We start from the raw sequence: 14,942 nt of genomic DNA on the forward strand, positions 1-14,942 counted from the left end.
GTGCCCTCGGAGAAATTAATTTCTCTGCATCACAGTTTTTTCCATGTATAAAATCAAAATATGATAACAATACGCATCTTGTAAAGATGTTGATGGACTTCCCAGGTGGCACAGTGGTAAAGAATTCACCTGCCAGTTCAGGAGATGTGGGTTCAATCCCTGAGTCAGGAAGATCCCCTGGAGTAGGAAATGGCCACCCACTCCAGTATTCTTGCCTAGAGAAAGATGTTGATAGAGTTAAATGAGTTAATACTTATAAAGTGCTTTGATCAGTGTCTAGTGCTCAGTTATTACTCAATAAATGTCAGTGGCTGTTGTTAAATGACTATGTGTAATGAGTTTTTTGTGATGTATTCTGGCACTCTGTAGCAAAGAAAATACAAATGACACTAACATTATGAATAACTAAGCTCTATTAAAGGTATCACTTAATGAATGCTCATTTGCTGGCTGATGCAAAGCAAACTATCATAAGCATAAAACTGGCTTAAAAGATGGCTGGCTTAAAGATGTCAAGACGTTCCTAATATCATGAATTTTGATTAAATTGTTCTAGGTAACAGCATCCCAACTCTCAGCATCTAGTAACAAATGTTCCATCCTGATGCTAGCTGATAGTGAAAATGAGAAGAGTAAGTGGGTGGGAGTACTGAGTGAATTGCACAAGATTTTGAAGAAAAACAAATTCAGAGACCGCTCAGTCTATGTTCCCAAAGAGGCTTATGACAGCACTCTGCCCCTCATTAAAACAACCCAGGCAGCTGCAATCATAGGTATGGATTTATAACATTTATCTTGTTATAATTGTTTATACCTTGTCAGCAGGGATTGGCTTTCATTAGGAATCCCTGATGTCTGACATAGTATGTGTTATATCACAGATGCTCAATAAGTGTTTATTGACTGAATGAGACCATATTAAAGCTTTATTTCTCAGTAAACAAGAATGAATAAACTTTTTTAATGTGTTTTCCTCTGAAAAAGCAACAGTGCTAAAGATTAATCTATTACCAAATCTATTTTCTCCTTGCGTGACTTAGAAAAAGTTGCTTCTTAATACATAAGCTGTTTTATAAAGCATAAGTTTCCTACGTAAAATATAGGTACTAATTACTTTGCAAAGGTTATTGTGAAGTTTAAGTAAGATGGAATTTGTAACAGACTGCCCATATATAAAATACCCTCAAAAATGGCAGCTTCTATGTCTGGAAGTTTAAATTTTGCCATCTTGTTATGTATACTGCCAACTCTTGTTACTTTCTAGTAAATAATGAGAAGTTTAATGAGTAGAGTTCAAATGCCTTTCACAATTTTTCCCTCTCCAAATGAGAAATGGAACTGAATCCAGAGTGCTGACAAACTAGAGGTTTTTTTCACCTTTTATTGAATAAACATTTCTTTGTAAGCATTGATAGAAATTATTTTCTAGTGATCGTTCTATTAAAAAAGACATGAGATAATATTTACTACAGTAATCTGAAAGGAAATTTAATAATACAAGTTATTGCTATATTTTAATTATTTTTATTTCAGTTTTTTTGTACCATGTTTCTTTATCTGTTTTATACTGTGAGTTTTATATAGGTTTTCACCTAATAAAAATATTTCATATTTATGTCTTGTATAGATCATGAAAGAATAGCTTTGGGGAATGAAGAAGGGTTATTTGTTGTGCATGTCACCAAAGATGGTAAGAGAAAATATTGTGGAGAAAATATTATTGATAGACAATTCTAAACTATAGATTTTAAACTGTAAAAAGAACAGGCTTTGCTCTTATTTATTTTGTAATTGAAATTTTCCAGACCTAATTTGATACATTTATAAGTCAAAAGATAATTTTTTAAATTTCTATAATCCTCTTGAGTTCTAAAATTTCCATGTATATTTTCTTCCTTGTGTCATTTTGTTAACAGTTCTGCTGTATAAACTCAGACCGCATTTCTAAAGATAGAACATGAAAGAAAAACACAACTTGATTTTTCCATTGTTCTAATGGTACTAGAAGCAGTAACAGTCATTAAAATGTGTTTTTGTTGTTGGGTTCTTTTATTCCACAAGTTAATACAACCGACTTTTTTCTAGAGAGAAATTAAATACTAGGTGAAATAAAAAAGGAACCCATTTAGCATTCTTGAATGCTTCTAAATTATGTCTTTATATCAAGTTCAGTTCAGTTTAGTTCGTTTCAGTCCAGCTCTTTGCAACCCCACGGACTGCAGCACGTCAGGCTTCCCTGTCCATCACCATCTCCCGGAGCTTGCTCAAACTCATGTCCATTGAGTTGGTGATGCCATCCAACCATCTCATCCTCTGTCTTCCCCTTCTCCTCCTGCCTTCAATCTTTCCCAGAATCAGGGGCTTTTCCAATGAGTCAGTTCTTCACATCAGGTGGCCAAACTATTGGAGCTTCAGCTTCAGCATCGGTCCTTCCAATGAACATTCAGGACTGATTTCTTTTAGGATTGACTGGTTTAATCTCTTTATCAAGTAAGATCATGGGAAAACAATGCATTTAAACTTCATTAATTTGTTACCCAAAGAAATACCTTTAGTGAAACATGAGTCAGTTTTTAAAAATAGTAACCCCATGGTAAAACTTCACTAGAATTTGGTGAGAGGGAAAAGGTTTTTCTTAAAGATCTGGCATGTTTTATGACATAGGAACTCTTTGCCACGGCTGCCAGAAATCTCAGTGCTAAATTTAATACCTTACTGTAGGTAGGTTAAATTATCTTACAGTGAGTGTAATTATCTTCCTGTTTCTCCATATGGTTTCTGATATCTTAGTTTTTCTGTGTGTGTATCTCTGTCTTTATTATAAGTTAACATATTCCTTTGAGTATAATTGGGATATGATTAGTAAACAAAACATTATTTTGCAGTTGATTTATTATTCTTTCTTTGCATAGAAATTATTAGAGTTGGTGACAATAAGAAGATTCATCAGATTGAACTCATTCCAAATGATCAACTTGTTGCCGTGATCTCAGGACGAAATCGACACGTCCGACTTTTTCCTATGTCAGCTCTGGATGGACGAGAGACTGATTTTTATAAGCTGGCAGAAACTAAAGGCTGTCAAACAATAACTTCTGGAAAAGTGCGTCATGGAGCTCTTACATGCTTGTGCGTGGCTATGAAAAGGCAGGTCCTCTGTTATGAACTATTTCAGAGCAAGACGCGTCACAGAAAATTTAAGGAACTTCAAGTCCCATACAATGTCCAGTGGATGGCAATCTTCAGTGAACAACTCTGTGTGGGATTCCAGTCTGGATTTCTAAGATATCCCCTGAATGGAGAAGGAAGTCCATACAGTATGCTCCATTCAAATGACCATACACTCTCATTTATTGCACATCAACCAATGGATGCCATCTGTGCGGTTGAAATCTCCAGTAAAGAATACCTGCTGTGTTTTAACAGCATTGGAATATACACTGACTGCCAGGGCCGAAGATCTAGACAACAGGAACTGATGTGGCCAGCGAATCCTTCCTCTTGTTGTAAGAGTCTTACTTTTGGCTGTCTTACCTTGCTGTCTCTTTCCTTTTCCTTCTACTTCATCTCCTATGTGTATTCATTATTATTAACAGGGTTTTTTTTTAAGTCATCTTTAAGGTTTTTCCTAGGCATTAATTATGTTGGTGCAGAAAATAACCATACCTAATTAACCTCATTAAGGTATGGTTAAGTTAACCATACCTAGTTAAACCATACCTAGGCCAGTGGGGTCAACATTAACAGGAACGTAATTAAAGCTAATCATCTTACAGAATATTTTACTTAGATTTTTAATAACACATATGCTTTTATTTTGAAATAACCCTAAGGAGTTATGTTCATGGTCCCCCCCAGATACAGTGCTTGTGAAGATTAACAGCTCATAAAACTTATCCTAGAGAAGTGGTTACCAAGTGAATTATTTAATCGCTTATATAAAGGTACAATGTAGCATTTGAGAAGTGTTATTCAGTTTTACATTTTTATCTAGGTAGGAAGATACTTCAAATTGCATATTGTACTCTTTCAAGGAACATTAATGTATTGATAAATTGTCGAATACTTATTAGGTGTCATTTTACTAAAAGAAATATAACAGTGAGCAAAATAGACAATCTCACCCTCACAGAGCATAGAATGCAGTAGAAGGGATTCCTGACAGAACAAGTTGCAGTAACGTGTAAGTGCTCTGATAGCCGAAGTACAAAGTTCTGTAGAGGCACACAGGAGGAGTATCTAATCCAGCAGTTTTTGTTTTTAGTGGAAGATACTTGGAGCGTGTTTAAATGCTGAAGGAAACTAGCCGCTAGGGAGCCAGGAAAAGGTTGACCTTGTACTAAATATAAGAAACAGAGTAAGATCCCCAAGAAGGCCAAAGAGGCTGGAAGTCAGAACACAGGAAGAAGGATATAGAGCAGGATGGGAATTCTCTTCCACTGCAACAAGACAGGAGGAATGGTGGGTATGAGGACAGTCAAGCTTAAAAGTTCAGTATAAAAAAATGTAGGAGAGCCACATATGTTACTACAGAGAAATTGGGAAATCTAGATAAAAAGAAAAATACTTGTAATCCTACCTAGCCAGGCTTAACTATTCTTAATGTTTTGTTTCTTCTGAAATTTATACTTTTATCTATGGCATCATGTTTAGAATGAATCTTGGTTAGAAAATAAGTCAGAGTGTTCTGTGAATTGGAATTAGAATAAGAATTGGAACATCTGGCTTTTATGAATAGCTCTGCCAAAAATTTGTGATCTTAGCCTGAGTAATCAGTTAACCTTTGTTTGTGTCACCATTTATTGGTGTTCAGTTCATCCGTAAGTATCTGTTGAGCATTTTTTGTGCCAGATGCTTTACCAAACATTCATAAATGTGACCCTAATTCTTAAGATTTCTCTACTTTGTAGCTTTGTTTCACTATCAAGAGCTTAACTACTTTAGGAATCAGTTATTTTAAATGTAATAAAATTCCTTTATAGAACTAGTATTGGGCAAGGGAATATTATACCCCTGGTGTTAACAGACTCCTTCTGTATTATAATGGCCATTAAACCTCTTCATTTATGATTGATGGGGTTTTTACTTCAAAAATGTTTTGATGTGGCTAATCTGTATTGATACTAGAATTTGGTGGGATTCCACTCTACAGTTTCTTAGCATAGATCTTTCAGAATGTTTTGGATTTAACAGTCACAGGTAATCAGCCTACTGTTCTCTCCTTCCTGTCTCTCAGGTTACAATGCACCGTATCTCTCAGTGTACAGTGAAAATGCAGTTGACATCTTTGATGTGAACTCTATGGAATGGATTCAGACTCTCCCACTCAAAAAGGTAATTTAACATTAAAATATGCCCTGGACCTCCTTGCAGCCCAGTGGTTAGGACTACGCACTTCCACTGCAGCAGGCATGGGTTCAATCCCTGGTCAGGGAACTAAGATCCCGCATGCCGTGTGGTATGGCCAGAAAGAAAGAAATATATGGGCTAAGTGAACAAATGAGTATAAGTGAAACACTATATGACTATTTAGCTATTTTTCACTAATTTAGCATTTTCTATCATATGTAATAATATAAGTGGGAATTTGGGACTTTGCTAAGAGTAAAAAAGAAAAAAGAAAACTCAAGCTGGTTAATTTTATAGGTAGCTCAGCACCATACTATTTTTATTACATTCAGTTTCACTATATAAAGTATGATTATTATCATAATGAACAACTATAATACATTCTGTAACTTAAAATGCCAGTGTTACCTTTCACTTTAAGGAACTCTGAAGGAGCATTTCATTTGTAATTTTACTGTTTTTCACATAATAGTACGCAGTTTTAATCCTGTGAGGACAAACTTCATGGGCTAGAAAAGTGATTAAAATTAGAACCAAAGCTCTGTTAATAAAGGTTTCACATATTACTAATAAACTATAATATTTTCCTTTAACATTCCCCCACGATAACATAAATTTTTCTACTATAAAATGTCTATTTTGCAAAAAGTGAAGAAGGATAGTTTGATATATGTAGCATGTGTCATTAGTTGAGGGATAGAGTTTAGAGGGATAGGTGAAAGAAAGTAACCAAGATTTTATTTCAAAATCTGCCCCAATTTTAAACTTTAACAGTAGAAAAAGCTCTTATAAATACTGCCACATTTCATAAAACAACGAAATGTGGTCCTTGATTTTATAAATTCGGACTGGTTATAATTAATTTTCCCTTTTATTTTTACCATGTGAATTTTGAAATATGTACAAAGGAAGCATAATAATAAACTGATCTCTTATGAACTAACCTCCTAACTTAAGAGCCATAATATTATCAAAATATCACTGAATCTACCTGTGCATTTTTTATCCTGAACGTTGTGTTCATCATTGCCTTGCTTTTCTTAAAATACAGAATTTTTGTATATTTAAATATTTCTAGGCAATATATTGTTCAGTTTTGCTTGTGTCTGAGGTAATAATAAAATGTTGTATATCATCTTTTGCCTTGCTTTCTTCATGTACTTACTGTGTTTCTAAGATTCATCCATGTTACATTGTACTATATTTTTTCATTGCTTTTCACTGCCATAAAATAATCTGTTGAGTGAATAGATCACTAGATATTCTTCTGATTAGCAGACATGTGAGTTATTTCCCAGCTTTTTCTATTGTGAACATTGCAGCATATGTTTTCAGGTGTGTATGTGCAGGAGTTTCTTTTAAGTCATATGCCGAGGAACGAAATGATGGGACACAGAGAATGCAAGTGTTCAGCTTTACAAGATAGTGACAAAGTTTTTTCCAAAGTACCTGTACCAGTTGACACTCCTACCATCTGTATATGACTTCGTAATGACCCATGCCGTTGTCAGAATTCAAAGTTTTGTGACTAATTTATTTGTGGTTATTGAGTGCTACCTCATGAAGTGTTAATTTGTATGTCCCCTGTTGGCTATGCTGTTGATAATCTTTCATGTTTCTTCATCGTTCATATTTCCTCTTCGGTGAAATGCCTGGTCATGTTTTTTATCCCTATTTCTGTTTAATCATTTTTTAAAATTGATTTATTGAAGTTATTCATATACTATAGATACTGGGTTAATGATAGATGTGGTGAATCTTTTTCCTGTTTGTGACCTATCTATTATTTTCATAGTGTATTTTGTGAATATTTATTATTATTGCTGAAAATTCATTGTTATAAATTTTAATGTAGTTAAATATATCATTCTTATCGTTCATGTTTTTTTTTTCTCAAGAAACTCTTTCCTACCTGCAGGTCTTAAAGATAAGATCTTTATTTCCTTTCAAAAGTTTCACCTTCTACCTTTATGTGTAATCCATTTGGAATTGATTTTTTGTGTAATATGTGAAGTAGGGATTCAGTGTCATTTGTTCCATGTAGATACCCATTGCTCCATCACCATTTATTGACAGACCTTCCTTTCTTCATAGATGTACAGTTTTATCTCTGTCCTGTGTGTACATTTAGTTCAAATAAGATTCCTAAAGTATCTGTATTAATATCTTAGTATCATCATCTGCTTGCTAATGGCTTTAGAAGTTAAATTTAGGGTTTAAATGTATTTCACTTTTTTTTTTTTGCCAAGAATACTCTTTCTTTAAAATATTATCATTACAAATTAGATAATTTTATACCTTTCTAGTTAGAATTAATTTTAATTTTTTGTTGATTTTCTGAGGAGGCTATCTTTTGAAGAGGAAAGATAAAGGTCTTAAGAGTGTGTGCTTTATAAGTATGTCAAAGTTTTATGATTTAATTTTTGAACCTTGTTAAAATATTAATTTTATTTTTTATTATTTTAGGTTCGCCCCTTAAACAGTGAAGGATCCTTAAATCTTTTAGGCTTGGAGACGATTAGATTGATATATTTCAAAAATAAAATGGCAGGTAAGAAAATACACATTAATAGGAGAGCTTCTTAGAAACATTCTCGCTAAGCTGACTGCCAAAGACAGTAAGTGGCAGAGCCACTTAAACTCAGGTGTACCTTACTGTAGGGTCAGTGCAGTTGACCGCTATCATACTCTCAGTATATTGGGATAAACTGCATGACAAAAAGTCATTGTTCAGGCTCACATAACTGTATAAGCAAAATATTTGTTTCTGACCTACCTTGTTATTTTTCTGTGGATTACTGAGGTTAATAGGAAAAGTATAACTGAATGTCTCTTCTGTACCTTTAATACTATAGAACCTAACCAAAACTGGTAGCACTAAAATTGTGAAAACTCATCCAGAGTACTGATTCAGGACTATTGGAGTACATCTTCTGCCAGTGCATAGGGCTTAAAACTTTTGAAGTGCTGATGACAATGTGAGCAGCAGAAGAAGCAGGAACAAGAGGACAGTCAATGGAGGGCCCAGAGTCAGGAGAGGGAATGGGCTCCTGAGTGCCCCGGACAGGGCGAGGGCCGTGTCCAAAGTAGTGGAGTGAGTCCTAGCCAGGGAGACTGCACACATCTCATTAAATAAGCAAGTTGTGAACAGTTAAAATCTAATTTTTAACAGAGATTATTATAATTCTATCTTCTACATAGTATTCTCATGTCTTAGCAACAAATTTCTCCATAACAGAGGTATCATAAATTAATGATCTTTTGTGGTAGATCTAGTTAATGCAGATGTAATTAATGGTACATTATGTACTGAAAAATAATAATTAAAATTGACTTAAATATAAGAAAAACATTGCCATTAAGAAAACACATTAAAATGTTTATACTTAGCTGTTATCTCTGGGTAGTTGGGATTAATTATATTCTTTATGCCTTTCTTTTTTTCCCCCGTATGCTTCCAATAAATTTGTATCGTCTAACAAAAAAAAGTCATCAAAAGTTTATTGTTTCTGTTTTGCTTGTTTCTTTTTAGTACTAACATACACACAAATGCTTAGCTTCAGATTTGGTGCTCTGGTACATCTTCTTGGCACTGAAGGCTTCTTGGTATACAGACACGTGACTGTAGAAGTCCTATGCTAAGAGGATATTCAGTTTGACTTGAGAAAGGACATTCGGGTATTAGAAATGAGTCCTGCTCAGTGATGGATTCACCTTGAACTTGTGCTTTACAGCCCTTCCCTCCAAGACTCTATACTTAATTTTGTATCTGTTTCTTAGTCACTCATTCAGTCATGTCTAACTCTTTGCTACCCCATGGACTATAGCCCGCCAGGCTCCTCTGTCCATGGAATTCTCCAGGCAGGAATACTGGAGTGGATTACCATTTCCTTCTCCAGGGAATCTTCTCAACCCAGGGGTTGAACTTGAGTCTCTTTTGTCTCCATCATTGGCAGGCGGGTTCTTTACCACTAGTGCCACCTGAGAAACCCTGTGTTTCTTAGAGGAACTCTAAATATTTGTGTAAGATTAAATCTACCCTGTTCTCATTGTATGTAACCATGATAATCTTAGGATGCGTCCATTATCCAGTGTGTGTCTACAGAATAAAACCTTTTCCATTTTGTCTGTTTTTTTATGCTTTCATCTTTCTACTCTAGGCTAGGAGTAAAGGTGGAGATTGGAGAAGGAAGACCCAACAACATAGTAATCTTTGACCTTTGAAAGGGAAAGGAAATCCTGTTTCCTGGAGATTCTGTCTCTTTCTTGTCTTCTCTCTGTTTTGTGTGTTTCTGTTTCATCTCCCAAGAGCTCAGAGCCCTCTGGGTGTCCAGAATCCCCCATCGCCACTGTCACTCACCAAGGTCTGCTTCACCCTCGTAATCCCCAAATTCTCATCTACTTTTTGAAAATTACCTTTTTAACTTTTGACATTAGGAAAGCAACCTGACTACATTATTTATTTTGCTACAAGAAGATTGTTGCTCTTTTACTGATCATCTTACTTTGGCTTGGCTTACAGGCCCCCTTGGTTTCTTCCCACTTCCTTTTTCTCACTTTAGCTTTCTGGCTGTTAAAAACTTCTCTAAAGTTTGGCTTTTCTCTTTTTCCTTATCTTATTTAGAGAATGATAGTCCTCATGTTGTATGGATCCAGTTGTCTATTTTAGAGTATGTTCACCGTATTCCAGCGTCCATGGTTGAGAGTTTTGTTTACTTCTAGATATTAAAATTGAAAAATATGGGCATTAGATGACTAGGTGTATATGATTATATATCCCCCCAAGATCAGGAGAGTAGGAATAGGAATAAGACTCTTAACCTTTAGTAAAGAAACTAGTGGAAACACAATTCCTTTCCTTTACTCCACATCTTGTAAATTGGATCTTCAAAGAAAATGTTTTAGTATATGTGATGGGCTTCTCTGATGGCTCCAGTGGTAAAGAATCCTCCTGCAATGCGAGAAACATTTAATTGGTATCATTTCTGTGAATAATTCACATTTTATGCCTGATTGCTGCACAGGTTAACAATAAGAACTTTTTAACATCTTAAGCCATTGAAACAAATAGTTTGGAAGGAGGGAGAAGTCGGTATAGAGATACTGGGGTTGGGGTAACCAAAGTGACAGGACACCAAGGCAGCTACAGTTTTCTTTTTTTCTTCTAGTAAATTGTACCATTTTATGTTTATAATCAAATAAAAGTGAAAATATACTTTGTAAGCTATGTTTGACTTCAGCGTATATTTGTTTACATATGTTCTGTTGAAAATTATTACTTATTTACTGTGATTATCAGCACACAACTTTTAAAATCAGAATTGCATATACTTGTGTTGATTGACATTTGTACCATCTTGGAGATTAATGAATCAAATGCATTTTAGCACTTTAAAGAACACCATTGTTCTTTGCTGTCTTTTGTTTTTTTTTAACAGAGGGGGATGAACTGGTAGTTCCTGAAACATCAGATAATAGTCGGAAACAAATGGTTAGAAATATTAACAATAAGAGGCGTTACTCTTTCAGAGTTCCAGAAGAGGAAAGAATGCAACAGAGGAGGTAGATATTTAACTTGTACTTATCTAAAGATACTTGTAGCATCAGAAGGACTATTTGGTAATAATACTATGTTTGATTTGGAAGGAAAATTTGATCTCTGAAAGTCTGTCACTCATCCTCTGTGATTTTAAAAACTGCAATAATGAATGTATTTCTCAGTGTAATATTAATTAATACTCTCCAAACTGTGAGTATGTACTAGATTAAAATACCTATTTTGATTCATCTCTCTATGTATATATAATAGTTACAAGTTTTAGAATGTGGCCTTTATAAAAAACATAGAACATATCTATGCAGGTTAACTGTTCTCTTCATGAGAAGTAGCCTTGTAGTATGTCCAGTTACACACAAAAACATTTCTAATATATTAGCAATTATTTAAAAAGACATCCATAAAATATTCAGAATTATCTGTAGAGTAAGACCTTGTTTCATATTTAAATACTAACTCTGTTTTCCTGCCAAAAATCATAAGATCTTTTAAATTTAAAACAAAATCTTGTAAGTTAAAATTTTATTTAGTATATTCTATTATTTTAATTCTATCCTTATTAACATGATTTCACAGTTTATCTTTATTAAAAAAAATTGAATATACTTTTCTCTAAAATTATCTAGATTGGTCACCGAACAAAAGTGTCTAAACAGGTGTTTTTTCTTACAGGGAGATGTTACGAGATCCAGAAATGAGAAATAAATTAATTTCTAACCCAACTAATTTTAACCACATAGCACATATGGGTCCAGGAGATGGAATACAGATCCTAAAAGACCTGCCCATGGTAAGAGAAATGAAGAGTGAATGTGAATATAGATGGGGTTAAGAATAAAGTGCAAGGGAGCAGATATATATATATAGATATAGATATAGATATATAGATATATATAGATATATGAATATATATGAATATGTGTGTGTATACACATATATGTGTGTGCTTAAATACATATGAGTTGAAAGGATATATTGGTATAATGAGGAAATGTTTATCTCAGAATATCATGATATTTGTAAGATGCATGATGACATAACTGATGAAAAAATGTTAAATTTAGCTACATATCAAAAAACAAGCATACCAATTCTTCTCCCATATCTAGATTTACCATTTTGAAGAAATAAACCATCAGAAAAGGAGAAGTTCTATACCAAGATTCAGAACTTTGTTACCAAATCACTAAAATTTCATTAAGTCATAACAATTCAACACAGATATTTGGCCCACCTCCCATCGAAAACCATATTAGCTTGTTCATTAATGGTCACACTTCTCATCTGATTATGAAATTAAATCTTTTTCATTTGCCTAATTACAAACATGTTACCTAGTCAGTCTTACATAATTAAAGTACAAATTGGAAAACTTTTTTTTTTTTTTAACAACATGAAGATTGGATTCTTGGACCTAATATATTGAGATTAAGAATATTAATCTTAATCTAGAATTAGCTAATTAGCCAAGCTTTGTTTATACTTAGCATTTCAGTGCTATGGTATTCTCAGACTATACGTGTTAGTCACTCAGTCGTATACGACTCTTTATGACCCCGTGGACTGTAGACCGTCCATGGAATTCTTCAGGCAAGAACACGGGAGTAGGTTGCCATTTCCTTTTGAAACTTTAATGTGACTCTTTTGATCAGTGGTGACAGCATCTAGATTTTGCATAGAATTTTAGGCATAATTTATATACTGTGGCAGTCTGGGGGGTGATTTGTGAATCTTAACCCAAAGCTTTTGCTAAGGAAGTCTGTGTTAAGTACCCACATTACTAACTCTACTGTGATAGAAGATAAAAACATCTATCACTGACAGAAAAAATAACAGGTAACACAATTTGTACGATGAAGTTTTTTTAAATTAAAATTAAACTCTTAAAGGTAGTCTTGCATCCATTTCATGGAAGGAACCAAAAAAAATCTGCATTAATTTAAGTCTGAGTTCCATATTATAAATATCTCAGTTAACTAGTTGGTTCTGTTTATGAATGAATATGACATTCTTGCTGTCATATTTTTTACCAGTTATCATTAAGACATTATTATATGATTATAGTACTATTCCTTACTTTCCAATCATTCACAATAGTCATTTATCCTTTTGAAATGAGGATTTTTATTAGCTGTGCTGGGTAAATATAAAGTATGCAAAAAGATTACAGCCAATCTTGATATAGTAATTAAAACAAAGTAAGAAATTTAAGGCTGAACATAAATATTAAGCTGAAAATTTTGAGCATAAATAAAGGCTGCATTTAAATATTAAACTGTTTTACTTATCTATCATATTCAATACACTGTTTTTTTCAGTTTTGCCTGGGAATCAGATTTCAGAATTTTCTCTATTCCTTTCCCATTCTGAACATTTGTTTAAGTCCTCAGTCTGAAATGCCTCAGTCTGGGTTTCCTTTTTTCTCAGAAGTAAACGTAACAGAACCATACAGTTCAAAGCCTCTGTCATTTTTTCTTACAGAAGCTACAGTGTCAGGTACAAAGTACCTTAGGAGAGAGAAATTTTTAATTATGATAAACAGTTGAAATGTGAATATACGTATAGCTTATACTTGATAGAACAAGTGTTATATACTATCTTAATGAAACTTTTTGAAATTTAAATAATAAATATTTTTTAACACTTGCTACATAGTTAGCATTTTGGAGGGATGTGTGCATGCATGCTAAGTCACTTCAGTCGTGTTCAACTCTTTGCAACCCTGTGGATTGTAGCCTGCCAGGAGGAATACAAATTTCAAATACATCCATATGTTGCAAAACAACACATCAACAAACACAAAATTATTTAAGTAGTGAACGAAGTTTTAAGGGGTATTATCCTTTCAAAATTAAGCTTTCTTTAACACTTGCTTCATATTTGTGTACAAAAAATAATATAGTTTTTCTCTCATTATATTCCAACAACATAGCAAAAAGAATTATGGAAATTTTTTCTATAAATTCTATTATATCCCACAGTTTGTTCCTTAAGGTGAAATAGTTTCAAGATTTAATAAAATGTTCCTCTGCTTGACCAGGTGAAAAATTAGTTTGCTAATGTTTCAAAATTCTTTCAGACCTTCATACACAATAAGATTTGGTCTTTCTACACCCTGAATATGTACACAGAAGCAAAATGTCAAATTTCAAGCATAGTAATAATTTTTATATCACAGTATCCCTCCTTTTCGTCCCTTTACCCTCCCTCTCACCACTTAAAGGAAATCTCTATTTTTGTTGTTGCTGTTCAAAATAAGATCCAGTCTTAATTACTGTACAAAATAAGTTCAGATAGCATTTCCCAAAGATTCATCCCTGACCTCACTCCATGACACATGGCCTTCTCTGCTGGCTACTTATTCCCATTAGACCTCTTGATTTTCAGTATTTGTGTCACTGATCTTGTTAACCATTGACTGCCTCACTGGTTCTTTCGTCATTAACAAAAGTGATTTTTTGCCCTAGCAGTGCAATTCAGTTTTTAATGTTCGTTTCATGTTTTCTTATCATATAAACACTTTTGAATTTCCGGGACAAGAAGTTGGTGTAAATTTTTGAAACCTGTTCACCTATACATGGAGTATTTATTGTAGCAAAAATGTTATGTGTCGGAACTCCTGTTTTTCACAGTCTCACTTTATTTTCACCTGACTTTCTTCCTTTCACTAGCTAAGAACATAAAAGTTGGGGCTTTTCATAAGCATCCGTTTAATCACTTAACAAATATTTTTTGATATACTGTCTTACCAGAACTGTGCTTATCTTGGAGTAAACATTGGTAAACAACACAATAATATGCATGTCTGAAAAGAAAATAATATGCATGTCTGTATCTGTGTGTGTATATATATATGTATACATGTATTGAAAAGCTTGTAATATTTTAATCTCAGATTTTAGTATGTTCCTTCCACTGTAGTTTTCTATATTTAATGAACTATTCCCCCAAAAAAAGATGAATTAAATTCATCTAATGTTAACATATATAAGAAGCACTTTCAAATACCAAAGCTGGGTTGTCATTTGTGCAAAGA

General features: G+C 33.6%; 1 protein-coding gene across 10 annotated transcripts in view; it reads left to right on the top strand.

The window, feature by feature from the left end:
* CDC42BPA (CDC42 binding protein kinase alpha) overlaps positions 1–14,942 on the top strand; it is a 292,824-nt gene that overhangs the window by 265,545 nt on the left and 12,337 nt on the right. For all 10 annotated transcript variants that reach the window (XM_081486909.1, XM_081486911.1, XM_081486910.1 and 7 more), the window contains 7 exons: positions 557–773; positions 1,628–1,690; positions 2,913–3,506; positions 5,237–5,334; positions 7,816–7,900; positions 10,788–10,911; positions 11,579–11,696. In XM_081486909.1, the coding sequence (XP_081343035.1) occupies positions 557–773; positions 1,628–1,690; positions 2,913–3,506; positions 5,237–5,334; positions 7,816–7,900; positions 10,788–10,911; positions 11,579–11,696 (1,299 nt within the window). The remainder of the gene's footprint in view (positions 1–556; positions 774–1,627; positions 1,691–2,912; positions 3,507–5,236; positions 5,335–7,815; positions 7,901–10,787; positions 10,912–11,578; positions 11,697–14,942) is intronic.

The sequence above is a fragment of the Giraffa tippelskirchi genome, chromosome 5 (genome assembly GCF_054371585.1).
Source record: "Giraffa tippelskirchi isolate mGirTip1 chromosome 5, T2T-mGirTip1v1.2.pri, whole genome shotgun sequence".
Lineage (NCBI taxonomy): Eukaryota > Metazoa > Chordata > Mammalia > Artiodactyla > Giraffidae > Giraffa > Giraffa tippelskirchi.